The sequence below is a fragment of the Ambystoma mexicanum genome, chromosome 3q (genome assembly GCF_040938575.1).
Source record: "Ambystoma mexicanum isolate Mex_15411 chromosome 3q, UKY_AmexF1_1, whole genome shotgun sequence".
In the NCBI taxonomy this organism is placed as follows: Eukaryota; Metazoa; Chordata; class Amphibia; order Caudata; family Ambystomatidae; genus Ambystoma; species Ambystoma mexicanum.
Window position 1 is genome coordinate 194675282 of NC_090926.1, and position 26615 is coordinate 194701896.

The following is a 26615-nucleotide window of genomic DNA, read 5'->3' on the forward strand; positions in this document are numbered from 1 at the left end:
GCTCAGTAGGCTGGGAGCGGACAATTACGAGCGGCAGCTAAACCTAGTTATTCAGGGGAACTGTCTGGAGCCTGTCCTGCAGTAAGCACAGGACCCTGGAGGTACAGGAGCACCCACCACTGCTGGAGCAGTAGGTCAGCAGTCCTGATTTCACCCCGACCGAGGTAGGCACCCTACCTCACTTCTCACCAGCCAAGTGTTTTTGTGCTGAATTCCGGAGTCCGCTTGATTGTATTCCATAATTGTTTAGCAAGGATAAAATCCTTCCAGGCTCCGACTTGAGCCCCAAAGCCTCTTTCCAGCCATTATTTCGGCCTCCATTGGGAGGGGCTCCCAATCCAAAATGGCCGCTGGCACCTTTTCGACATCCACCTGATACCAGCGAGCAATCTCATTGGCCAGTCCCTGCCTATCCAGGCCAATCACGCGCCGGCAGGCGAGCGCCGGCTCCTCCACCTAAGGATCCTCCACACAAGGATCCATACCTGTCTGGAGCATTCCGTAGCCCGAGCCATGGACTTTGCACCTTTTGCTGGTAAGACTCTTTTGACATTGTAATCTGCCCGGATTATGTAAGAACCTCATCCTCCCCTCGTCATTTCCTATGAAGTGCCTTACCTCGGTCTAACAAGCCTAACATTTGCACTATGGCCACTATGTTGTAAAGTGCATCTACTAGCAAGGTCGCCTTGCCTTGTGATGCCCCCTTCTGCGCTCACAAACATGGCACGTTGACATTTGCGTCTGAGGCCCCTACTGTTCAGTCTGTTTGGAGCCCTGCGGTCACGGCTCACTTTGCACATCTGTATTGCCTTTACTGTGATTGACATGTGTATCCATCTCTTATTGAAGCTTGTCCTACCGACATGGTGTCTAGAATAGACTTGCAATTAGTCCAAGCTACACATCTTCCAGGCCTTCCATGGTCGTTTGTCACAGATAGTGTATACCCAGTTATATCAATTAGTGTCTTATGCCTGCCTTAATCTCTTTACTAATGCCACCACTGCTCTAACTTTGACCTTGGCTAGTTGTTGCAACGTACTATTGCCAATCTCCACACCTGTTTTGATAATTGTTGATGTCTTCAATACTGCTAATCTCCTTATCGCCTTTGTTTGCCCTGACTTCAGCCTGCTTCATGCTATGCCTTAATGATGTTGACCGATCTATGCCAGTCATTCTCTAGTTGCACTTACCAATCTGTCATTTAGCTGTAATTGAGTCACCTATGTGCCATACCTTCTTTGTTATCGGAATTGGAAGGATGTTAAACCTAGTAATACTGCTCTGCACTATGGCTGTTGCCATGTATGTGAACTTTAGAAGCCTAGAACACACTGCCCAGTCGCTAGTAACTTTCCTAGACCCTAGCTTGCCAACTCCTACAAATATTGTGCCCACAGAGCCCTAGAGACAGTATCCTACGCCTCTCTACCATGTGCCACGTCCAATAGAAATGACAGACTTCGTGCCAGATTAACCAAATTATACGAACCTTTGAGAAGATTACCGGCCACTAACCTTAAAACCAACTGGACAGACCACTTTCTAGTATCATTCCACCTATCTACCATAAGACCCACTCCAATGGCTCAGCCTTTAGCGCCACCATGCTCAACTAGAAGGAAAAAAAGCATTACTGTAGAGAAAGTTATCCCTGCCATCATACCCACCCTCAATGCACTGCCAGAAAATCTTGATCCAAGTATCCTAGTTCAGGAATTTAATATTATGCTCACCACACTGGACAAAATAGCTCCTGTCAAACTCAGACCTAGTAAACCATTAGCCCCCTTAAACAAATGGTTCACACCTGAACCTAAAGACCTCTGCATCTTAAAGAATAAAAGTGAAACCAACTGGAGACTATGCCCCTCCAGCAAGAACAAAGCTAAATTAACCTCACTTTCCTCACAGTATGAGAAGGAAATTTGCCAGGCAAAACGTAATTCCTACGATGAGCGTATTGCCAACTCTAATTCTAGCATGAAAGAACATTTCTCCATACTCAAGGAACTAGAGTCCCCAATTGCTGTCCCCGATGTCTGCACTAAGGACAAATCCTGGTGCACAGACATCCAACATGCCCCAGCCAATAAAATTAACACACACCAAAATAAAATTCAACAAAAAAAGTACTGAATTTACTGCATTCACCTAATACCTTTTTGCCTAATGCCTCACCACCGGCGCACAATACTACTTTCCATTTTTCAAAAATGTCCACCTTGGACATAGAAAAAATCATCCTGTCATTGAAGCCTTCAAACTGTAAAGGTGACTGCCCAGCACAATTAATAAAATGTTCTGCTAGAGAACTATCCCCATTCATTACAAAACTGATAAATGCCTCATTTGCCACAGGCACCATCCCTGCTAACCTTAAACAATCTTGGGTGCTCCCCCTCCAAGTCATTAGATCCTCTTATTCCCACTAATTACCGACCGATCACCACGGTCCCATTTCTACTCAAAATATTGGATAAAGCTGCTTATATCCAAATTCAAAAACACCTTGAACTGCACTAACTCCTAGGCAACGGACAATCTGGTTTCCGGCCATTACACGGAACAGACAGCCTTAATCGACCTAAAGTCACAAATAGACGAGCAGAGAGAAGGGAGGACAGTACTCTTACTCCTACTTGATCTCTCTGCCGCATTTGATCTGGTCAATCACAAGGTCCTATGTCGACACCTTGACTCTGCTGCCCATTTCTCCTCTGGAGCCATCAAATGGATTGAGTCCTTCCTGAGCGAGAGCACTATGAGAGTCTTCTCCCCGTCGGCAGCCGCTGACCCAACACCCATCCTATGCGGTGTCCCCTCAAGGCTCCTGCGTCTCGCCAACCCTCTACAATATCTTCACTAAGCCACTGTTTGACGATCTGGACCATCTGGGTATCATCTATACTAATTACGCAGATGATACTCATTCTCCTCCCGCTTTCTGGGGATTACATTATAGACACTGGTTTAGTGAACAAAGTTTACCTCATCATCCAAGCATGGATGGCTACTCGTGGCCTGTGCTTGAATGATGAGACGGAGCTAATAATTCTGGGCTCACAGGCCAACATCAAAAAACTAGGCCAAGAATTTTCCTCTTTTAATATTGACGGGAACACCATTAAAGTCTCGAAGGATGTAAAAACCCTTGTATTCTACTTGGATTCCACATTATCCTTTGATAAACAGATTAAATCCCTTACCTCCTCTACTGCTTACACCTGCAAGCTACTCGGAGCTGGCAAGCCATTGCTCTCCAACAACAGTTGTCTGATCCTGGCCAGAGCCCTAATACTCTCCCGAATTGACTACTGTAATGCCCTATACAGTGGTGCTAATAAATCTACCATCCAAAAGCTCCAAACACTACAGAACAATGCCCTATGAGCAGCCCGAGGCATAAATAAAAAACACATCTCCTCTGAGACGCCAGCATAAATGGTTATCTACATCCAATAAAATTCAACTAAAAACCCTCTCCTTGACCTACAAAGCCCTCAATAACGCAGCCCCCAGCTACCTTATAGATAAACTCCATAGAAGAACCTCGCTCAGACCTACCAGAACTGGGAATGCTAATTGTCTGACCATACCTAAATACAAGCTTACTACTGTCGGTGGCAACAGCTTTACTGTAAAGGCCGCTAAATTCTGGAACTCACTGCCCCAAGATTTGAGAGCTGACCAACCCTACCTATATTTTAGAAACGATGTAATAAAATACATCGCCACTGACCCCTAGTTCCCTGTACCGGTTGTGTACTTCCCTATCTCTGAAGAGACCTCTCACCTTGCATTAATAATGTAGTACGGTGCCACTTTCAAAAACAATGTGCTATCTAGGCTTCCTGTGCGCTATCCAGTCTACTTGCGAGCCTAAGTGACACATGAAGGGCCTTATTTTGTAATACATATTTTTGTACAGTGCTTGTTTTTTTCTGTAATTATCTAGGCCATTTTTATTCATTGCCATTAATTTTGTACTTTGTATATCCTGTAATTATGTAAACATTGTATCCTGTGCTCATGTCGCAGCTTTGCATCTCCATACTGCTGCGCCCTTTTACTTACGAGTCTGGTGCGCATAACAAATGACTAAACAAACTTCAAGTGGAATCTCCCCAAGTGGATCTCTTTGCCACCTGGAACAACAAGAAGCATCCCCCGTTCGCCTCCTGGCAGGGTCAGGGCCCCGGCTCTCAGGGCGACACATTTCACCTCCAGTGGACCGGCATGAAAACCTACGCCTTTCTGCCTACCCCCTGATCCACAGGGTAATTTGCAAGATCAAGGAGTCTCACTGACTCCATCATTCTGATAGCTCCATGGTGGCCGACCAGGCCATGGTTTTCGGAACTACTCAGCCTCTCGGAGGTGCCCCATACACCTTCTGACGGGCCCAGCACATCTTCTGGCGCAGCAGGGGGTCAGAATCATCCATCCCGCGCCAGGGAAACTAGCCCTCACGGCGTGGTACCTGAGCAGGCATCCTAGCCTTTCACAGGCCAATCTGGAGATCATACAGGGCGCCAGGAGCAAGGCCACCAGGGCCCAGTACAAAAGCAAATGGGCCAGATCCTGCCATTGGGCAGACTCCAAGGGAATCGACCCCCTTGGCCTGCCGGTTGGTCGACGTGTTCTCCTTTTCGGCTCACCTCGCTCATTCGGGCATACAGGTGGACACCTGCCACATATACCTTGCAGCCATCGGGGCTTACAGGAACTCGGAGGAAGGCGTCTTTTCCTCCTCCAACCCTGTAGTCAAGAAACATCTGATTGGTCTCGCAAGGCTCTACCTCCCCATCAAGAGGCCGCACCCTGTGTGGGACCTTAACATAGTCTTGGGCACCCTGGCGCACAAACCATTCGACCCAATGGCGTCTCTGGACATTGGGCTGGTCACCATCAAGACAGCCTTACTAGTCGGTCTTAAGTCGGCTCGCAGAGTTAGCCAGAGCCAGGCGCTGGTCGCCTCTGAACCATATACCACCTTTCACAAGGACAAGGTAGTCATGCGGACGCACCCAGCATTTCTGCCCCAGGTTCCATCTGTATTTCACTTGAATGAAGAAATAGTCCTTCCTATGTTCGTTCCCGATCCCAAGGATGAACAGAGTGCTGCACTGCCTGGATGTCAGGTGTGCCCTAAAATTCTACTTGCACCGGACGAGGGGGTTCCGCAAGTTGGACGCTCTGTCACTTTCAGAGGCTCGAGGCAAGGCTATCGGGCCTCTTAATTCCTCCATATACCGCTGGATGATCTCTGCCATCAAGGGAGCGTATGAGGGCCAGCACAAGCCGCTCCCGGCCAACATGCATGCACATGCAGTCTGGGCCAAGGCAACGACCATCGCATCCAGCACCATGTCCGTTGGCAAGTCATAAGCAGGGCAGACACTTGGGTCTCTCCCTCGGCTTTCTGCAAGCATTACTGTTTCGATGTCGACTCTAGATCTGATGTGGCTTTCGGACAGGCGGTTCTCAGGAACCTATTTGCTTAAGGAGGGCCTCCTCTCCACCCTGGGGCTACAATCGGTTGTAATCGCCTATACAGTATGGAGAAAAGGGGACGAGACATGAGTAATTAGAAGTTACTCACCAAAGTGACTAACTTACTTAGTCCATAGTCCCCTTTCCTCCATACGTCCCACCAACCTCCCCCCTAATAATACTGGTGTCATTAGGCAATGTTAAATCTCTTGTCGACGGGTCAATGGGGACTTGGGTGTGGCGCCGGAGGGTGGAGTCAGGGCAGCGCATGCTCCCTGGGCCGTGCCCCAGCACCCCTCTAAATTTAAAGGGGAAGAAGGTTTTTTCTGGTGAAAAAGGTTGTCTCCCGTCCCTTGGAAGGGACCTCCATACAGTATGTTATGTTACTTTGCATTTATATAGTGCCTTATGTACCATTGGTATGATCTCAAGGCGCTGGTAGGTTGAACACCCTCGGGAACCGTAGTTCGGCAGTAGAGAGAGAGAGAGAGTCAAGGTGCGTGTGTACACCGGATGTGTGTGCAGCAGGTGTGGGATTCGTATGATCGCTGCTTCTTAGCGGTAGGTGTGGTGGTTGGGAGATGAGGAGTATGTGTTTGTTCTAGCAGGGTGATACCAGACTGATTATGGCTGCGTTAGGCCTGAGGAGAACGCCTAGGCTGGTGGGTGTGCAACAAACTGTTTATTAGGATGACGGGGAGTATGTGGGAGATGTTGGTATGAGAACAGCTATATCAAATGTCATACTATCGCTGTGTTCTAGTTGAGTGGTGGTGTATAGAACAGTAAGCGTGGTGATGTGATATGGTGGGTTTCAGGAGGTGCTTGAGATAGAGCGCCTTCATGCTCCATGCGCTCCAACCGTTTCATGGACTCCAACCATTCTTGCACAGTGTCCATTCCATGCCCTCTATCAGTTCCATGCAATCCATCCGTCGCATGTATTCCCGCTCTTCGATGCACTCCATCTGTTCAATCAGTTCCATGTATTCCTTCTGATCCATGCGCTTCGTCCGATCTATGCATTTCTTCTGTTCCACCGGCTTCTTCTGTTCCACCGGCTTCTTCTGTTCCGCACACATCGCGTGCACTTGATTCATCTATTCCATTCGTTCCTTTCATTTCAGGCCATCTATCCGTTCCATGCACTCCTTTCCATCCTCTCGTCCACTTTATTCCACTCGTCCACTTCACTCCTTGTCTATTTCATTTATTTTATCCACCTCCTTAGTTTCGTCCACTTCACTCGTTCTATTCAGTTTCTGTTTTAATTTCCATTAGCAGTTAAGTTTTCGATTTCTCACTCGGATCATGCTGCTGGAATGTTATTTATGGATAAAGCAGAAATGTGCTAAGGTCATTGATTGCTGTTATAGAGTTTGAGTTGAGTTTATTTTAGGGGAAGAGCCACGTTTTCAGTAATTTGCGGAAAGACATGAGGTCCTCGGTGAGTCGGATGTGGGGTGGAAGAGCGTTCCACAGAGTGGGTGCCAGGGCTGAGAATGATGATCCACCTAACCTGACTGAGTTGGTTTTTGGTATGACTAGGGGGCCGACAGAGCTTGATCTTGGAGTGTGTGGAGCATGGTAGGGTTTTAGTTTGTCTTCAAGATATTGAGATCCGGTTTTATGTATTGCTCGGTGAGAGATGCACAAGGTTTTGAAGGTCACCCTTCGGGCAACCGGAAGCCAGTGCAGAGTTTTGATGGCTGGGGAGATGTGATCTCTTGGGCCAAGTGCTAGTAGCAGTTTGGTAGCTGTGTTTTGTGCTCTTTGTAGTTTAGTCAGTTGGTACGCGTGGACTCCGAGCTAGAGGGGGTTAGCATAGTCCAGTCTTGACATAATTGATTGGACGGCAGAGAGTCTGTTGGGAAAGGAGAGGTATGGAAAACATGTGCATTAGGGTTTTTAGCTGGTAGTGGCAGGACTTGGAGACGTTTACTTGGAGCGAGAGGGTTAGATCTGAGTCTAGGGTGCATCCATGGTTTTTTACTGAATTTGAGGGTGTCTGGGAATTGCCCATGGCAGATGGCCAGGGGAGCGGGTGCGGAAGGAGTTCGGTGTTGCCACATACCATGATTTCAGTTTTGGAGGGGTTTAGCAAGAGTTTTTGTGGTCATCCAGTGATCTATGTCAAGGAGGCAGGAAGCGAGGTCGGGTTGGTAGTTGGGTTTTGAATTGAGGAGTTTTAGGATTAGTTGTGTCATCGGCATAGTTGTAGCACAGGATATTGTGCGAGCGGATTATTCGTGGGAGGTTGGACATATAGAGGTTAAACAGGAGGGCTGGTAGGCATGCTCCTTGTGGAACTCCATTGTTGACTGGTCGGGCGTGGGAAGCATGGGTGGAGAGTAGGGTTATTTGGCTCCTATTGTTGAGGATAGATGCTATCCATTTGAGGGAGTTTCCACGGATTCCCAGGGAGTGGAGGCGGTCAAGGAGGATTGAGTGACTGATTGTGTCGAAGGCGGCGGATAGGTCAAGAAGAATTAGTGCGGCGCATCCCGCAGAATCAGCAGTGTTTTTAAGGTCATCCCAGAAGTTAGGGTGGTTTCGGTTCTGTGTCGGGCTCTGAAACCTGATTGAGCGGGGTCTAGGAGATTGTTGGCTTCGACAAAAGCATTTAGTTGGGAGTAGGCGGTTCGTTCAATGAGTTTGGCAAGGAACCTGGTGCTTGAAATGGATCTGTAGTTTTTGGGCTCGCAAGGGTCAAGTGAAGTTTGTTTTAGAAGAGGCTTTACATTAACAGTTTTGAATGCGGCGGGAACGGTTCCCGAGGAGAGGGAGTAGTTTGTGATGGTTCTTGCATGTTCTCCTGCGCAGGTAGATGCGAAAACTTTTGAGGGTTGTGGCTGGGCAGGGGTCCAGCGGGGAGCCGGATGATCTGCGGGCAGAGAGAAGTTTGAGAAATTGGTCAGTTGATATTTGAACAAAGGAGTCGCAAGTCGGTTGGGTAGCGGTCGGATCGGAGGTAGGGTGGGTGGATTGCCGGGTGGGTGTAAGAGAGCTAGTTTGTTGGTTAGAGAGTTTGTTCTTTCGAGAGTGTGGTGTAAAAGTGTTAGAGCGAGTGAATCGCAGTGATTGTGAGGGGTGGGAAGGGTGGTGGTACATGATGGTTTGGTGAATTCGGCGATGATTTTATGAAGTTCTTTGCTGGGGTTTTTACAGTTTAGGATTCAGGAGTTGTAATGGGCTTTAGCTTTCTGGATTTCGGCCTTGTAGTGGCAATGGTGCCATGCCAAGGTGGATCTGCTCGGGGCTGTGTTTGTCTTTCCGCCATTTGCGTTCTAGGGATTTATATAGTGGTCTTCAGTTCTGGCGTGAACCATCTAGGAAAAAGGCCATGGCAAGCTGTTGGTTTGCAAGAGGTGGGTGAGCGGGATTAGTGAGGTGTTGAGCCATGAGTCAAATGTGTTGGAGGTTAATATTTCATTGGGAAGGAGGTTAGGGGGAGGAGCTCGAAGGAGTGCATCGGCTAGGTCGGGAAGAATTTTTAGTTTCTTCCTGCATTTGCATAGATTCTGAGGTTTTGGTTCGGGTAAGGGGAGCGGGTTGGGTGAGCGAATGGCGAAAGAAACGATGAAGTGATCGGACCAGATGATCGGGGTGGAAGGGTTTAGATGCATCAGGTTGTGGGAGCTGAAGATGGCATCAAGAGTGTCCTTTATAGTGAGTCGGCCCATTTATGTTGGTATTTAGGTTAATCGTGTCTAGGCCGTCAACCAGAGAATGGGTCATAGGGTTGGTGGGGATGTCCAAGCCATATGTTGAAGTCTCCTAGCAGGGTGAGGGTGGGATGGTTTAGTTGGAGGGTGGCAATAGAGTCGCAGAGGATTTTTGAGAATTGTCTGTCGTAGCCAGGGGGTATGTAGATGATTAGGAAGCTGTGGGAGAACAAAGGGGGGGCGGTAGTTTTACGAGGAGTGATTCGCAGAAAGGAATGGATGGCTGGTTGTCGTTGATTGAGGCGTGGAAGTGAGACTTGAAGGCAATTGCTGTTCCTCCTCTTCTGGAGGGACGGTTCAGTGGGATGAGGGAGTAGTCTGGGGGGAAGGCTTCATTGGCAATAGGGGCGAAGTCATCAGAGAACCAGGTTTCCATGATAAAGACCAGGTCCAGTTTGTCAGAGGCGAGGAGGTCAAAGATGCTGTCTGTTTTTTGCTACAGATCGGGCTTTAAAAAGGATGCAATTTACTTCGGAACAGGAGGATGATGAGGGAGTTATAGAGGTTGGGGTTGGGAGTAGAGGGGGTGAAAAATGGGGAGCGAGGGGTGGGGTGGTTGCTGGTCGATGGGAAGAGTAGGCGGGGAGTTGAGTTGATGGGTTTGGGGGGGATGGGTTGGACTGGTGTGACGGGTTGATTGGATTTGGTTCGGAGGATTTGAAGGTGGGGTGTGGGGGGGTTAGGAGTTTCGGTTGTGGTCGGTGAGAATTTGAGGGAGAGGGGTTTCATGTAGGGTGAGGCAGGGGGAGGGTAGATTGGGAGGATGACGAGGTGGGTCGAGACAGGAGTGGCGATGAGTACTGAGAGAGACCAAGTACGTTGACCAAGTACGTTTTCTCTTCAGTGTTTTTTGTTGCAGTTGGTGTGAGAGGGTAGGGGTTGGAGGCAGAAAGGAAGGCGGCTAGTGTTCTTGCCTGGGTGAGGCGGGCAATTTTTAGGGAGGGGAAGGAGTGGGGTCGGAGGGGAATGATGGGTGGGAGATGATGCGGGGGGGTCGATGGTAGCGGGGCTGGGTGTGCTTGGGTTGCTAAGCGGGCCGTTAGTCGGGGGAGCGGGTATGATGCTAGTAGGTGGGTGGGAGGAGGGGGATGTGAGAAGCAGTGGTCTTAGGATAGTTGGGTCACCATCGTGGCTTTTGGCTTGGTGTTTGGATAGGGGCTGGGTAGGGGATGTGGTGGAGGGCAGGATGGTTTGGGGGAGGGGGATTTGAGGTGGGGGGGGCAGAAAGGGACGCGGGCAGGAGGTGGTCCATTTCGGCGGATCTTGGTGGGTTGGGTGGACTCACGATTTCTATTAGTTTGAACTGTTATAATTGGCGTTGGATGATTTTGTTTTTCTGATGTTTGTTAATCTGCTTAGAATCACATGCTGTGCATAGGTCCGACATCCAGTGGTCACTGCGGAGTATTGCATTTTGTTTTTCGTAGTCGAAAAAGGGGTCGTCGACAAGGCGTGTCTGTAACACTATCCCTATAGTGAAGTGCGTTGTACCCACAATCCCTCACGCGTCGAGGTCCCTCAGATTGTTTTTTTCCGCCCAGCTTCTGGTCGCCTTACGCGGAGCTCCTAGAGAGACATTGCAAATACTTACTACGGACCTCGGTCCTTAATTATACTTATTATATTGTTAAAGATCCCTCCCCTCGACGTTAGCTGTGAAGCTGTTTCTCCGCCGAGCAAGTTTTCGACGGAGGGGAAGAGACGGAGGAGATCCTTCGGTGCTGCCGAACACGTGGCCTGGCCTCGCCGGCCAACATACAGTAGGGAGAGTGGGGGTTCGAACTTTTATCTTCTCTTTGAGAATGTCTTTCTTTCTCCCCTATCTTTCCCTTGGGGTTATCACCAGTTATTATTGCCTCAGCTATGGAGAGGACACGTTTTTAGTTTTGCCCATGCTGTAGGGGCAAATACACTTGGAAGGACAAACACAAGCTCTGTAATCGTTGCTTGCCCCTCGATCATAAGGAGGACAGCTGCGCGGCCTGTAAGCTCTTGAAACCAAGAACTCTTAAAGAACGCAAAATTAAGAGGTGAGCGGACTACGCTATGTCGAAGTCAGTTTCCTCACCCGCCGCCGCTGTTACAGAAAGTGACGAGGAGGGTGATAACTCGACGTCCGTTACGGAAGTCATTAACCCCCAGAAGGAGCGCTTGCGCTCCTCGACGTCCGTCCCCGGCCTCGACGGGCTCGGCTCACGCCCTGCTTATGGGGATGAACACCCCGGCGACAAGGACGCACATAGACCCCATAGGCCTAAGCACATGACCCACGGCTCCTCTTCGTCGAAGACGAAGGATCCATCAGCGCCGATGGGGACGCAGGGCACTCCGGCGTCTACCTCAGACCGTAAGGGTCTCAAGCCCCACCCGCAAACGCAGCCGCGACCAGCGATTGGGCTTTCATTAAACACGGGCGCTACCCCAAAATCATCCGACGTAACGCTCCATAGAGCGGCCGTCGAGGAACAACGCCTAACGCAGGCAACGTCGACACCAGAGTCCTCTACTGACAAACTCGTTGTCGAGAGCCTGGCGAGAATTGTTTCCGAAGACAAACGTAAGCGGACGACGAAACAAACGTCGAATACCGCACAAAAAGCTATGGAAATGCCGAAAAAGCACAAGAGTAGCCAGGAACTGCCCCCTTCATCTAAGGGCACTTCTGAACTACCGGAGGGCTTTTCAGAGGGCGACGGAAACCTTTCTTCGACGTTGTGGGAGCGTTCTAAGCGTTTTGAAGGTGAAAACACTGATTTCCCCCCCCTCTAGACTATTCAGGGGTCCCCCATGAGACCCTTGAAAGACTCCATTCTTGTATGGAGAAAATGGAAAGGTTTTTGGGAAACCAAAACCCACCCACACCCAAAAGACCAAGAGAATGGCCCCAGTATGACCCTAGGGTCCAGATTCCTAGGCTGTTTCCCCCTTCTACAGATGTATATGACCTCACTGAAGAGGAGCAATACCTCCAAGAAGATGAGTGTTTGGGTGGAGAGGAAGAACATGAGGAAGAGGGGTTTGAAGAAGATCCTTACACTAGTGCAGGAGCTTTCGAAGAAGATACAGCTACCTCGCAGCCCTGGCAATCCCCATCAGTGCAGCCTTGGCAATCCCCATCAGTGCACTCAGACCCTGATGTCTTTCACCCTTCTCCTCCCAAGGATTCACCTATTGGAAACACCTCTCCCATAGATGACCAACCTTCACTTAATGCACTATTGCGCAAGGCAGCAGCGCATTTTGAAATAGACACAGGGGAGACTCTTCCTGACATAGACTTTGTAGAGAAAGTTATTAAAGAAAAAGACCCTGTTAGTCAGTCTATTCCGCCCCTGGCTTCTATAAAGAGAAGAATAACTCCTTCCCTTTCCAATCCTGCCTTAGTCAGAGGGGTCAACCCTCGGATAGAAAAGATCTTCAGCCCTTCGTCCTCTGACCCTTTGTACATCAGAGGACATTCTATTCCGGACTCCCTCGTAGTTACTAATACAAGGAAAAGAGCAGGGGTACCACTATCCACTAGTGAGGCACCACCTGACAGAGGGCAAGAAGCTCTATGCACTTGGGAAGAGAATCACGACGTCCGCCGCCTTCTCAACTAGGATTGCAAATAACAATTCCCTACTAGCTAGCTACGCAGATGCACAGTGGAGCAAGCTGCGCAGCGAAGCAGAGGACATACCAGAACCCCTGCGTTCACGCCTGTTAGCTACAATCTCAGAAGGAACTCTTGTAAACCTGGGCATCGTAAAGAACTCCTTAGATGCCGCAGAGACGGCTGGCCGTTCCCTGGTTCAGGGAATACTTCTCAAACGCCATGTCGGCTGCGCAATTCGGAATTTAAGCCGGAAACCCAGGCTTCCCTGATAAATAAGCCCATAGAACAAACACATCTGTTTGGGAAAGCAGTTGATGAGGCCCTAGAACATGCGAAGAAAGTGTTTGATACCATCAAGACTCTTGACCACATTTCTAGGCCCCCTAACAGACGCGGCTATGGCAATAGACGCTCCTTTCGTGGCCAGCAGCAAAACCAACAGCAATTTTACTCTGCTACCCAACTGGCCCTCTAACCAGGGTAACACCCAGTTCAGTCAAAGAGGCCAACGCCGTGGCAGAGGAAGAGGTCGCGGCTCCCGCCCCAAAGGTTCCACGCCCAATACCAACAAATGACCCGAAGATTCGGGTCCCCTCCCATGCATCACAGGTCGGGGGCTGGCTAACATCGTTCCTTTCAGCATGGGAGGGAATATCGTCAGACCGCTGGGTATTATCCACCGTAGCCCACGGATACTGCATCGAATTCAACGTTCCCCGAAGTACAGACCCCCACGGAACCGACGCATGACACCGGAACACCTCACCATTCTTCTTCAAGAAGTAGAAGAGCTACTGAAAAAAGAAGCTATAGAGGCTGTCCCCCTATCTCAGGTAACAGAAGGTATTTATTCAGTGTACTTCCTTGTACCCAAAAAGGACTTAACCATGCGCCCTGTATTAGATCTGCGCCCAGCGAACAAGTTTGTCAAACCCCAAAAGTTTCGTATGGTACCTTGCAGGAAGTAATCCCACTTATCACAAGGGGATTACATGACAACACTAGACATGAAAGATGCATACTTTCATATTTTAATTGCCAGCGCACAGAAAATACCTCAGATTCAAGATAGAGAACAAACACTACCAGTTCAGAGTACTACCCTTCAGGATAGCATCTGCACCAAGGGTATTCACGAAAGTACTGGCAGTGGCAGCGGCCCACCTGCGCAGGTTATCCATCCCGGTATACCCTTACCTCGACGACTGGCTCATAACAGGGGATTCTTACGAAACATGCTTCTCCAATACCCAAAAGACCGTAGACCTTTTGTCCCAACTGGGCTTCTCCATCAACGAAAAGAAGTCCAGCTTAGACCCCAGCCAAATCAAACAATTCCTAGGGGCTCTAATTCGAACAAAGGACGGCCTCGTCTTCCCCTCCAACGAGAGGGTCCAAAACATGCTGTTTCAGATCCCCCATTATGTGGCAGGTCGAGAGGTGACGGTACGCAAAGCAATGCGCTTGCTAGGGATGATGGCGTCATGAATTTATTTGGTACCTCACGCGCGCCTGCGCATGCGCCCAATGCAAGAGTGGCTCTACAGCCAGTGGTGTCAGGCCAGCGGACAATGGGACGATCTAGTGGTGGTCTTGCAGGCCTTGGTTCTCTCGCTACGGTGGTGGACAAAAGAAAACCTGTTATTAGGGAAAACTTTTGCCACACCCGCAGTGGAAGCCACTCTAACCACAGACGCATCCCTTACAGGATGGGGGGGCTCACCTATCCCATCAGACTGCTCACGGAGCGTGGACTCCGAGCTTAGCATCCAAGCATATAAACCTGCTGGAACTACTAGCGGTGTTCAAAGCACTGAAAGCCTTTCAGGAACACCTACAAGGAAAGACAGTGATGGTCCTCACAGACAGCACCACAGCCATGTACTACCTCAACAAGCAAGGGGGCACTCACTCTCCAGGACTGTCCAAGCTGTCCCAGAATATATGGAAGTGGGCTCTCAAACACAACATGTTCCTACTATCACAACATGTACCAGGGGAACTCAATCTGCTAGCAGACAAACTCAGCAGACTCTTCCCCCTGCCCGAAGAGTACGAATGGCAATTGCACGAAGACATCGTCTTAGACGTCTTCATGCAATGGGGATTCTCGGAAATAGACCTGTCGCAACTCTGGAGAACTCACAATGCCAAAGTTACGCCTCCAGGTACCCCCAGAACCAGTCCAAGGGGGAACGGTCTGTCGATTCAATGGTCAGGGAAATTGTTTACGCCTTTCCCCCTACTCCCCTTCTCAACAAAGTGGTGCACAAGATGCACCAGGAGCAGGTTACCATGATACTAGTGGCCCCAATGTGGGCCCGGCAGCCATGGTTCGCTCACTTGATGGAGATGTCCCTATCTCCCCAGTGAAACTTCCCTGCCCGTACAACATGCTGTCACAGGACAAGGGCAGGACACTGCATCCATGCCCTCGGACCATGAACTTAGCAGCCTGGCTCCTGAGATCATAGAATTTGGACATTTACAACTCCTGCAGAGATGTATGGACATCCTCAGGGCAGCCAGAAAACCTAATACTCGCCACTGCTATTCTAGCAAGTGGAAAAGATTTGTCATCTGGTGTAGAGGTAAAAGCATCAACCCGGTTGACCACTCTCCCACTAACATTGTTCTGTACTTGACCCATTTACTGGATTCAGGTCTAGTGTTCAATTCCATTAAAGTCCACCTAGCGGCACTTTCTGCATACACCACTTCCCAACTTAAAGTGTTGTGGTGGAAGATACCAGTTATCAAGGCCTTCATGGAGGGGGTAAAGAGAATACACCCTCTGATAGCTAACCCAGCTCCCGGATGGGACTTAAATGTGGTACTTTCTAGACTCATGGGCCCTCCTTTCGAACCCATGCACAAGGCAACTCTTAAAGACCTCACTCTTAAGACTGCTTTCCTAATAGCTGTTACCTCCATTAGGAGAGTAAGTGAACTACAGACTCTTTCTGTACTAGACCCCTTCGTAACAGTTCACAAGGATAAGGTGGTTCTACGCAAGCACACAAGGTTTGCACCAAAATTCATTTCGAAATTTCATGTAAACCAGTCAATAGAACTACCAACGTTCTTTCAAAACCCTTCCAGCTTGGGAGAAAAAAGTCTGCATACACTAGATGTACGCAGAGCTGTCATGTTCTACATGGAAAGAACCAGACCACTGAGAAAGACTAATCAGTTCTTTGTCTCTGTGGCAGCAGGAAGAGAAGGAGATGCAGTTTCAAAGTCCACTATATCTAGATGGATTGTTCAATGCATCACTCTCTGCTATACTCTTGCTAAGAGAGAACTGCCCTTTAAGCCAAGAGCACACTCTACTCGAGGCACGGGGGCATCCATAGCATTCATTGCAAATGTTCCCCTTGAGTCCATCTGCAAAGCGGCTACCTGGAGTTCTGTGCACACCTTTACAAAACACTACTGTCTAGATCTGACTCCCAGGTGGGACAGGCAGTATTACGACACCTTTTCTCTACTGTTCCTTCTCATAACCCACCGCCAACTCCGGGTACTGCTCGCTAGTCTATGCACAGCATGTGATTCTAAGCAGATTAGCAAACATCAGAAGAGAATGCATTACTTACCGTAAAAGCATTTCTGATGGTTGTATCTGCTTAGATTCACATGCGCCCACCCTTCCTCCCCGCTCGGATGGAAGGAACATAGACTTCCTTTATATATATATCTCTCTCTCTCTCTTTTCTGTACTCACTCACGTCTAGAAGGCTCCCTCAGGGCAGAAAAAATACAAACAGAGGGACCTCGACGCGTGAGGGATTGTGGGTACAACGCACGTCACTATAGGGATAGTGTTTCAGACACGCCTTGTCGACGTCCCCTTTTCGACTACGAAAAACAAAATGCAATACTCCGCAGTGACCACTGGATGTCGGACCTATGCACAGCATGTGAATCTAAGCAGATACAACCATCAGAAATGCTTTTACGGTAAGTAATGCATTCTCATATTAACACAATGCATGAACTTTATTGTATGCTAACCTGTACCTTTTTATCCACCCGGCGCAACAACTGAAAGTATAGCTCCGACTGCTGTGCTACATCTACACCTGACTGAGTCGGGAACATACAGAGAAGCCCTTCAATCTGTGTGTGGATTGATCGCCCTGAACCCTCCAATTAAGCTTTAGGAACATCTTTCTAACAGATGTGCCACTACTGGTTGTATATGCGACAACTGGAGTAGCAGCTTCCAATTCCACCTTTGCGTCAGGATCTGCTAATTGGGAATAGAGTTGGCTGTTTTGGGAAACGTAGAAGCATAAAGATAGCACGATCCAATCTTACCCATGTAATGGAAATGTCCGCTTGTTCCTGGTTAAAGTGTAAATACCTCAAGGTAGGACATGATTGAGCGTTCAACCTGTTAATATGACCGGTTTGGTGTTAGTCTCTGGTGAAATGGGGTTTGTGCGGCTTTCACCTCTAGTTTGATTTTGCTAATTAAAAAAAGATTCAATTGGTTGATGGGTTTTTACGAACTAACTTTTTGCCGCCAGGGTTTGCCCACCAAATGTAAAGGCTTCAAGGCTTCAAGGCTTGTAAATCGTGCATGCGTCCTTTCTTGGCTATGAAGCTATACTGAACCCACATCACATACTTGGGCGGGCAAACTGCATACAGTGCAGTGTTTTTCTTCTGTGTGGCAATTGCACCTTGGGCTTATAGGATATTCAGGCAAAGGGTTCAGTTCCTGAGACTGGTGGAGGTTGTACTCCATGCTTTCAGGCATATAGGTAGACGTTTCCATACTTGGCTTGTTGTGGTTGACTTGGGAAGAGTCTGTTGGTATTGAGTGGCAAGCAACATTCCCAGATCATGGGCGATTAGTGAATTGTTCAGCATGTTCAAGCACACGTACCCGGAGGGACCTACGCGTATGCACAATGTACCAAGCACCAATGCTTTGTTAGCAGACCCCATTTATCTGCCGGCAAAGATCATTGCTACCAAAGAGTGGAGTGGTTTTAAGACCTGCTCACTGCTGTGCAGGTAGCTCCTGCCGAGGGGGAAGCCTGAATCACTATGCCGTTTTTCTTTTAATTTTTGTATACATTATTAATACCACAAATTAAACTGGTGAGATTTCCCTCTGCCAATTCTCTCTCCCCCCCCTTTGCCGCCCCCCCCTTCCATCACGACACCATACATTCCTTAAATGTATTCGATGACCTAAGAAAGCTTTAGTGTCTCTGGATGTGAGAGAAACAACTTGTTGGAGATTGAACAAGTGACCCAAATTGCCGCTTCCCAATTAAAATGTTACTGTTCTTTGGAGAGCTGATCGATGATATGTGGCAGAAACGTAGGTTCCATGGTGGATTTTTTTTTAGGCTTTTTCTTTTTACACATGTTTTTTTATTAAAAACAGATGATGAACAACATGGGTGGGGATGAGGACGTAGAATTGCCAGAAGTAGATGGAGCAGATGATGTAAGTAACTTGCCTTCAGCTGGCCTTGCTACATTTAATCTTACTGTAGTACTAACACATTATTTCAAAAGCAGTACTGATGCATAGTTTACTTCCTGAATGCAGCAAGTAAATTAGCTTTTTCAGTCAGTGAACACCCCTGTTTGTAGTAGTTGGCTGTTGTGTACAGAATTCCATACTACCAGGCACATTAGCCACTTTTTAGTACAATGTCGCCATTCGGTTTTTAAGCATTTCTCATCCCGCATCAGAGAAAATGATATTTTCCGTATCCATCATTTATTTTAAATGTGATATGCTATGAACCTTGCCCGGGTCGGACTGGTCCATAAAATTCTCTGGCACCAATGAAAAGGCGTCCCATAGTTGCAAATGGTTTCTGTGACACTTTTTGAATAGTAACCAGGGGGGGAAGTTTTTTGATAGTGTAATGCAAATTGTTTATTTCAAAGAATATTTATTCAGCAACACTGGTCAAAACTACTAGCTGCAGAGTGAAATAACTCCTCATACTGGCTCACATTGGCCAAAAAAAATGGCTCATTTTGACCCAAAAAACTGTCGGACACCATAATTGTGTTTTTGGTTCGGCCATGGATGGGCCTATTGCTCTATTGCCTTTCCATGTATTTGTGGCTGATGGTAAGGCCTATCGGGTTAATTGAGCAACCCCTGATGGGGATGAGAGCACATTTCAATCAGCCTTTCACCACTGGAGTGCATGATTCTGTTTTTCCTTAAATTTACCTAAATGTTTATTTACTTGGGCAGTCATTTGGCAATTCAAAGTAGCCTACAATAGACTTGCTCTGCTTTAGTCTCGTGTTTTGTAATGTTCTGTCACCACTTAACCCTGACAGTAGGTTTTTTGGAAATACACAAGCAGGCTTGTATCCACAGTTTACTAAACTTCCAATAGTGTGCCTTACTCTGTTTTACTAATAATCCACAAAATACCAAAAAACTAGGGTGCACTGCGTTTCACAGGTGCCATTCTAGTTATCAGATTAAAAACAAAATGTACTTCTTGGTGTAGTACAACACATTTGCTTACCCCAATTTAAAGAAAGGACAAGTTGTAATTAGACTTTTATTTTTTGGCTGTTTTCCACGCTAGAGGCAATTTGAGTAATGCTTTAGGAGGCAGTAAATCGAGTAAAATGGCCCAGTAAATTCTTTGCCAGATCAAAACAGCCGTAGCATGTCAAACTCCTAATGCCACCAGCTGGAGCACTGATAATAATTTTGCTTAAATAAACCTGGAGCAACAGAGCTGTATTTGAACAATAACCTTTGGGTTTTACATCAATGTATCTTAGGCTACAGTAAGAAGTCAAGTCCTTCTGCCGGTGTCTGGTGAAGTGGGTTCATATTGTGAAATTAAATCTGAAGATCATAATGTGGTTTAATAATTTCGTAAACACGGAGGGCATCTGCTGAAAACGACTATTTTGAAACTATCCAGTTTAAGTTGGTTGTTTAGGCTGTGCTGCTTAGTCAATTTCAGCATTCAAATCACCCTTGCCTTGCCCTTAATTGCCTTTAGTTTGTGGCTGATTTGTGCTCCTGCTTCACACCCTGCCCACTACATAACACTGCCTCCCTCCTGCCCATCCCAAATGTGAATCCACTAAGCAGGTTTTTCCCGAGGACCTTTTATAGTTCAGTCCCCTGTTCTATCCCCACACCCAGTGTTGCATTTACTATTCCCAAATAACTAATTGTTAAACATTCCCTGTGTTACTAAATAGAATACCAGCAATACGTTATGTTGTATGGACCGTCTCTCCCTCTCCAATCCCCCTTTGTGTTCTGTAACCCTTACTGATGTACAGCACTTTGACTGCAAACCAAATACCCAAACTCCAGTAAATAAAATAGGTGGCACAACCACCAATTGCATAGTTTAGTCATGTAACTGATGAGTTGTGATGCAATGAATAACTAGATAAATTGCTGCTTTCCAAACATCCATGCTGAATACAACTAGTTGGTAGTTTAAGAATAGCCAAAGCCTTAAATGGTGTGCTTTCTTTCCTAGGCAAATGGTAGGGGGTGAGAGCAGTGTGTACACCCTTATAGTATAAAACATTGAAGTGGGCTGCAACAGTGAAAACGTTTTGTTGCTTTCACCCCAAACTTCAGAATAACTGGGCCATAATGTGTAGCATTTGTTGACAACGCCTGGTAATAAAGTGAGTACCCAAGCATTTGTTTATAGTATTTCTGTGATAGCGTTACCTGTGATATCGCATGTGAAGACCACAACAAATACGGTAACTAATGTCAATATCTGCCAAATGGTGAGTACTGTGCATAAATGCCTCTACAAAAGCCAAAACTTGGCTTTCTCAGTGCTGTTTACTTGTGAAAAGTAGGGGCTATTAATCACTTTTGTCAAAATGTTAAAATAATATAACCTCTTGTTATTAGTTTTAGGAAATCATGCCTATATCACAATGGAACTAATGGAATATTTTCTTTTTTTCCCCCTTTAGAGTTCACCTGATAGTGATGATGAAAGTAAGCTTTTAATTCAGAGATGTTAATGTGGGTTAAGGTTATGCATGTATGGGATGCATAAAGCACAAAGCTTACACGGATGCAACGGAGAACAGTACAAAGGGGATGCACCTAGGGATGATAATTCTTGTTTAAGAATGAGTCTCCTGTGTTCTCCCATTTAACCTGCCAAATGCTTAATCGGCTGCTTCACCATTACAGTGCAACCATGTAGATTTGTACAAAAATGTGTTTCACTTGGACTCTTGATTAGTCAGTTTCGTAATTACAAACGGACTTCAGTCATGAATGCTTAAACGAAGTCTCATCATGAATTGTAAAACCAGAATTATGGAAGGGGGTTTAGTTTCATGCTGGGGTAACCTGCTTTAGTCAGCGTGCCTTCAGTTAATTGGCGTGTGCAATGAATTCTTAGAAAAATCCAGATACAAGTCTCATATACCACATTTAGTATATTGTCCGGAATTGGGTCTTTTGAATTTTAAATTCCTTGTGCTCAATCTAGTCTATGAAGAAATTATTGGCAGGCCAGTGCCCACAATCTACTGGAAAGGACTGTGTCCCCAGTTTAGCTCTTGCCCATCTATTCCTGGACTGGCATGCTGGTTTTATTGCAGACAGTCATCCAGGTCTTCTTTTTGCATCAGTGTAGGACTTGCTGGTGCTTTAGCGTTTAGTTGAATCGTTGATCTCTGCAAATATTTCAAACTAAATTCATTTTGAGAGAACCCATGCATAGCTGGGAACGATCATTGGCATTCTGCAAAGGCCTTGGGATCTAAACTTTGGAGTGTGCAGTCTGCAAGGGAAGTAGTTGGAATAATTGAGGGAAATAACTTTTTGAAACCACAATGATCCTGTCAATCTCTAATGTACTTGTTTATATCTCTTTTCTTTGCAGAAATGCCAGACCTGGAATAAGAAATGGCCGTCAGCTTATGGGGGGTTTTGGGGAGTGAGAAGGGGCAAAGGGTTATGTATATGGTGAGGAAGTTTGATTTTTCATCACACACTATCAAAATTAAGTTACAGATTCCCAGGCTGGTAGCCAAGGAGCCAAGGAGGCAGGTTTATTGCATATTTTAAGCCATTTTCCTACATGTTAAAATAAAATATAAAAAAGGCTTCATGGAGGGTTTGTATGCCATTGTACAGGGCCGTCTTATGCCACGTGATGCAATAATGTTATGCATGAACATTTTTTCCACGCACTTCCAGGAATGTATTGAGGTATAGACCATGAAAGCAAACCCATTCCAGGTCTTTTTTGCAAAATATCCTTACAGTGGGAAAACAGTTTTAACTCGCACTATGGTAAACCTACTACATTTGTGTTGGATATTTTTTTCTGCCTTTAGGACGTGGCTCTAAAATGTTCACCCTGGACTGGAACTGGATGTGTGCAAACTTTTTTTTTTTTTTTTAATCTGGCTTGAACCGTTTAACTGATATTACTATACCTCAGGAGAATCTTCAGGGTTTTCTTTTTGTTTCACCATTTTTTAATAATGACTTAACATCACATTGTATTTAAATCCGCACTAGATTGTGTTCTGTATGTTCTACAGTACTAATAAGCCTCACTAGCCCCCCCCTTTCCTCTCACTATCCCCTCTCGCTTCACAGCAGGGAAACCAATTTGAACGTAAATGCCCCCACTGTTACCCTGCGGCATTACACCATTTTCTTCTTTTCCAGTTCTTTGACCATCTTTTCAGCTCACTCATCTTGTCATTGAGTTGCTTGTCTTGCTTCTACCATGTTTTGAGAGGTGGAGCGACAGCCTGGGAAGAGTTTAGATTGACGGAAATAGACAGCGCATCATGTTAACTGTTCTGAAATGGGAGCCCTTCCAACGATGATGCATGTGTGCAGAGTTTCTTCTGCTTTTCCCTAATGGAATACCATGAAAATCGTGTATTTGTTATCTAGTGTTTGAGCGTTTTAAGACCTCCATTTTAAGTGCCCTTTCTGAGAATGCTAAGCAAGCTTTGTCATAGCAATTACCTTTGGAATTCCTTATTGGTGGTAATTACTGAATCAGCAGTCATCCAATGATGAACCAGGCACAAATCCTTCGTGATTGTGACCATATATTTATAACAAGCTTTGCATTCTTGGAAATCAAAACTTATCCTCAGCTGAATGGCTACTACGTGTCTTTAAATTGTGGAGGGTAGCAGAATTTTGGAAACATTCAGCTGGCTCAAATATTAATACTGAAAGCTTTCCATAGATGCACCATTGTGCTATCCCATCAACAAATGTCTTTTCCTCCATCTACACCAGTGGGGAGCTGAAATGTTAACAGAGGAAGAATGGAACGGGAATTGAGAAACATGAAAATGTTTTTAATTGCTTGTTTTTTTTGTTTTTTTTTGTTGCATTGCTGCTTAACTGAAGCCTGTACATTTGGTATTGTTCGCCCCTTGAGCTTTTACTTCTCTCGGTACAGAAGAGTGAGAACAGCTGTACATTGTTGCTTGTCAGTCTGTACATTAGACCAAACTGTATTTGCACTGTCCGTATGAAAACAAGTAACAAAATGTTAATACACAATTGAATTAGATTTTTTTTTTTTTTTGGGGACTGATCAGGTTGAAAGAGTTGTTTAGACGTGGGATTTTCTTTTTTAAATGTCTGCATTCTTTCTAATAAACTGTTGAAGACTCCATGCCCATTTTCCTTATTTCCTGCTTAATCTCTTTTGTGGCTGAGCAACTTGCGGAGGTTGGAGTATGAGTTTACTTGAGTGGTATACAAAAATAGGGTACATGAGGAGACTAGAGCATTAGTTTAGCCTGTGGTCAAGGTGGGAATTGATTTTAGAACTTAAATAGACTTATGCTAGTGGTTATGGTAGGGGACATGATTAACTCTTGGTCTTCCAGGCTATTGTAAGAGGACCCCAATGTTTTAATCCTGGAGTGTTGGTGTAATGTTAATGGGGGTTGAATTATAATAGAGGGCAGAAGTGGTGGGATGTTAGCAGGGAAGGAGGAGAGCCCTTCTCTTTTGAAAGTGTTGATGATCCTGAAGTAAGTACATAAGGGGATATTTAAGGGGTGAAATGGGAGGAGGAAAAGATTTGTGTTTAGCAAATAATTTACTTGTCGCAATTGAAGGAAAGCAATGCATATCTGGCACAAAAACGCATACAAAATGTAACATTGATAAAGTGGTGGACCTGGGTCCTTGACAATGGGGTGAAAGAATGACTTTAATGTTGCATGGGAAGGTGGACACATAATGCAGGGACAGGACAGAATAACAGACTGGATGGTGGAGGAAGTGCTAAATTAAGGATGCAGGAGTGACTGGAAAAGTGCTGTAGGGTTATCCATGAGGGGAGGCAGAGAGGGGGAAGCAGGGTGATTGAGTAGCGTAAGAGTGCGACAAAACAGGTTCTTCAGAAAGGAGGAGGACTTTGAGGTTGGATTTAAATGTGGTAGAGTTTGAGTACCACAGAGAGGAAAGGCATTTTAGAGCAGGGGAGTGAGGAGAGGGAGAGCGGAAATGAGAGGAACTGCAGGAGGGCCTCAAGTAGTGGCAAGGAGGTGAGGCGACGATTATCGTAACAAGTTGGGTGGTGAGTAGGCAGTGAGATGAGCAGATGGGTTGTTTTGTTTTTCCATGTGCATTTAGGGGCCTCGGATTTCTGCACCCTCTTAACCCGACAAAAACGAAAAATGTGGACTTAGGAGGCAATGAAGCAGACTCCTGGTTAGAAAGATAAAATAAATGGCTTGTTATAGGACCTTTATTCACATCCAGTGATAATACATAAAACACACAACATATACAGAATTAGAGATAAACGGAGCGTCCTCCTACTCCCCGCTCCCCTCAGCAAGACTTCATCACCCGGAGTCCAAGCTAATTTAATCATGGTTTTAAGTGACCATACGAGTCGGGTTTCTCCGTTTGCAGTCCGTATTTGCACAAAATGTGCAGTACACGGAGAAAGAACCTTGTACATCGGATTCCTCGACAAATGAATCCTCATGCAACACCCCAAATGGATGTCACAGCATAGGAGCAGATGTTGGCACAGCTATTAAACACGTGGAAATCAAATTTGCAGAATCACGAATATCCGTTATGCAGAAATAGATGTCCAGTACCCGCCGAGCCAGAAAAATCCAAACATTTTCAGGTTGCTAGACTATGGCCGAATAGCCATGCTGCACAAAGGACATAGAAACTGCAGAAGGGGGTAAGGCATCACACTTGCGCCCCGTCGATTCCGTGAAACAGCTCGTTCCGCCGCAATGGAAGCATCATTTGGTGCAGAGGTTGTAGTAAACTTGTTGGTAATCATCCAGATCTCTGGTTCCATCTGTACACTGGAGACATTTGCCACTTCTCCTGGCATGTATCCAGGCCCTCCTGAATGGACTCCACACATCGCACATGCAATCAGCATGCTCCGGATCTTAAAGAATCAAGGTCAAAACAAGATATCAGTGGAGTACATTACTCGCGCAAATAACATTGGTCAGCGGGAACATGAGTCCATTTCCTTTTCCCAGGTTCCATTACCAGGACCACCAAATCTTGGCGGACCACTAGGCTTTTCCACCCACACCTTTGCACCCGGGACCATTGTATCTGAGGAGCCAAAGCCCTTATCCCCACGGGTTGTCACTACAGTGGGCAGTTCTCCCTTCTCCACAAGACAATTTCACAGGTACCAAAATGTAGTTGTGCTACCCTATCTCCTACATGAATGGCAACATATTCTCTCAACTGGTGAACAATATTACTTTTATTTCTCCTTGATGATCTGCATCCACAAGCCCATCCAACACATGAATACCCTAGCCTGTAAGGCTAATCCAGATCTGGGGCAATCGATCCCATATGGTCGGAGGGAATCTGTACTCCAATCACCACAGTTCCCTTGGGTTCCAATCGGATTTCTTCCCTTGGATGCAAATCCACCCCAGTAGACTAAGGAGCGACTGGATAAGGAGCTAAAGCCTCAGGAGACATTTCCCAATACAACAAAGTTTCCATACCTCGGTTGGGTTTCATTTGTTTGGCTGGCGTGAACATGTGCATCAGAGGAGTCTCCCCTTTGCAATGGGCCGATTATTAAGCATCTGGACCGCCTCCAACACATGCTCATGCCACCCCTTCAAGGAGCCATCACCTGTTTTACGCAAAGGAGAGAATTAATGGATTGTTGAAAGAACAGTCAACCCCGAAGGCTCAGGGTGGTATGGGACATGAAAGATCCATTCAATGCCTTTCTCCTGAAAATAATCCAGAACCAATTTTCCCTAGTGTGACCCATTGTCACTCTGAATCTGTAAGGGTACTCCATAGTACACAGCCACTTGATCCAACAATTTAATCGTATTCAATTGCGTGGTGCTTTTGCATGGCAACGCCATCAGGTAACCAAAATACTTGTCCACAATAGTGCACGCATATTGACATCCTCAACTAATAGGTAAAGGACCGATAATCGGTCTGCCAAATATGTCTGGGTATTTTAGCCCGTTTCAATGTGCCTCGAATTATCTGAGGAATAGACCTCTGCTTCTGATGCTGACACACCGGGCATTGTAAAATCACTTTTTTCACAATCTCCAATGGAAGGCTAATTCCCCATCTTGTGCCCACCCAATAGTAGCCTTTTCTCCAAGATGCCCACTTTTCTGGTGGCACCACTTGGAAATCCCTTCCAAAACATCTTCCTCAGACCTTGTATCCATGACCGCAATTTTGGCATGTTCATGTGCAACATAATTAACCATCGTTCTCCAGCATGGGGTCTGGCATGGATTCA

At 46.4% G+C, this 26615-nt stretch overlaps 1 protein-coding gene across 2 annotated transcripts in view; it reads left to right on the forward strand.

Moving 5' to 3' along the window:
• Nucleotides 1–23492, forward strand: part of PTGES3 (prostaglandin E synthase 3) — a 263118-nt gene extending 239626 nt beyond the window's left edge. Inside the window, exons 6-8 of one of the 2 annotated variants that reach the window (XM_069653533.1) lie at nt 18233–18295; nt 20794–20818; nt 21720–23492. In XM_069653533.1, coding sequence (XP_069509634.1) covers nt 18233–18295; nt 20794–20818; nt 21720–21739 — 108 coding nt within the window. In that variant the 3' untranslated portion in view covers nt 21740–23492. The remainder of the gene's footprint in view (nt 1–18232; nt 18296–20793; nt 20819–21719) is intronic. The other variant, XM_069653534.1, reaches the window with a different exon arrangement.
• The last annotated feature ends 3123 nt before the right edge of the window (nt 23493–26615 follow it).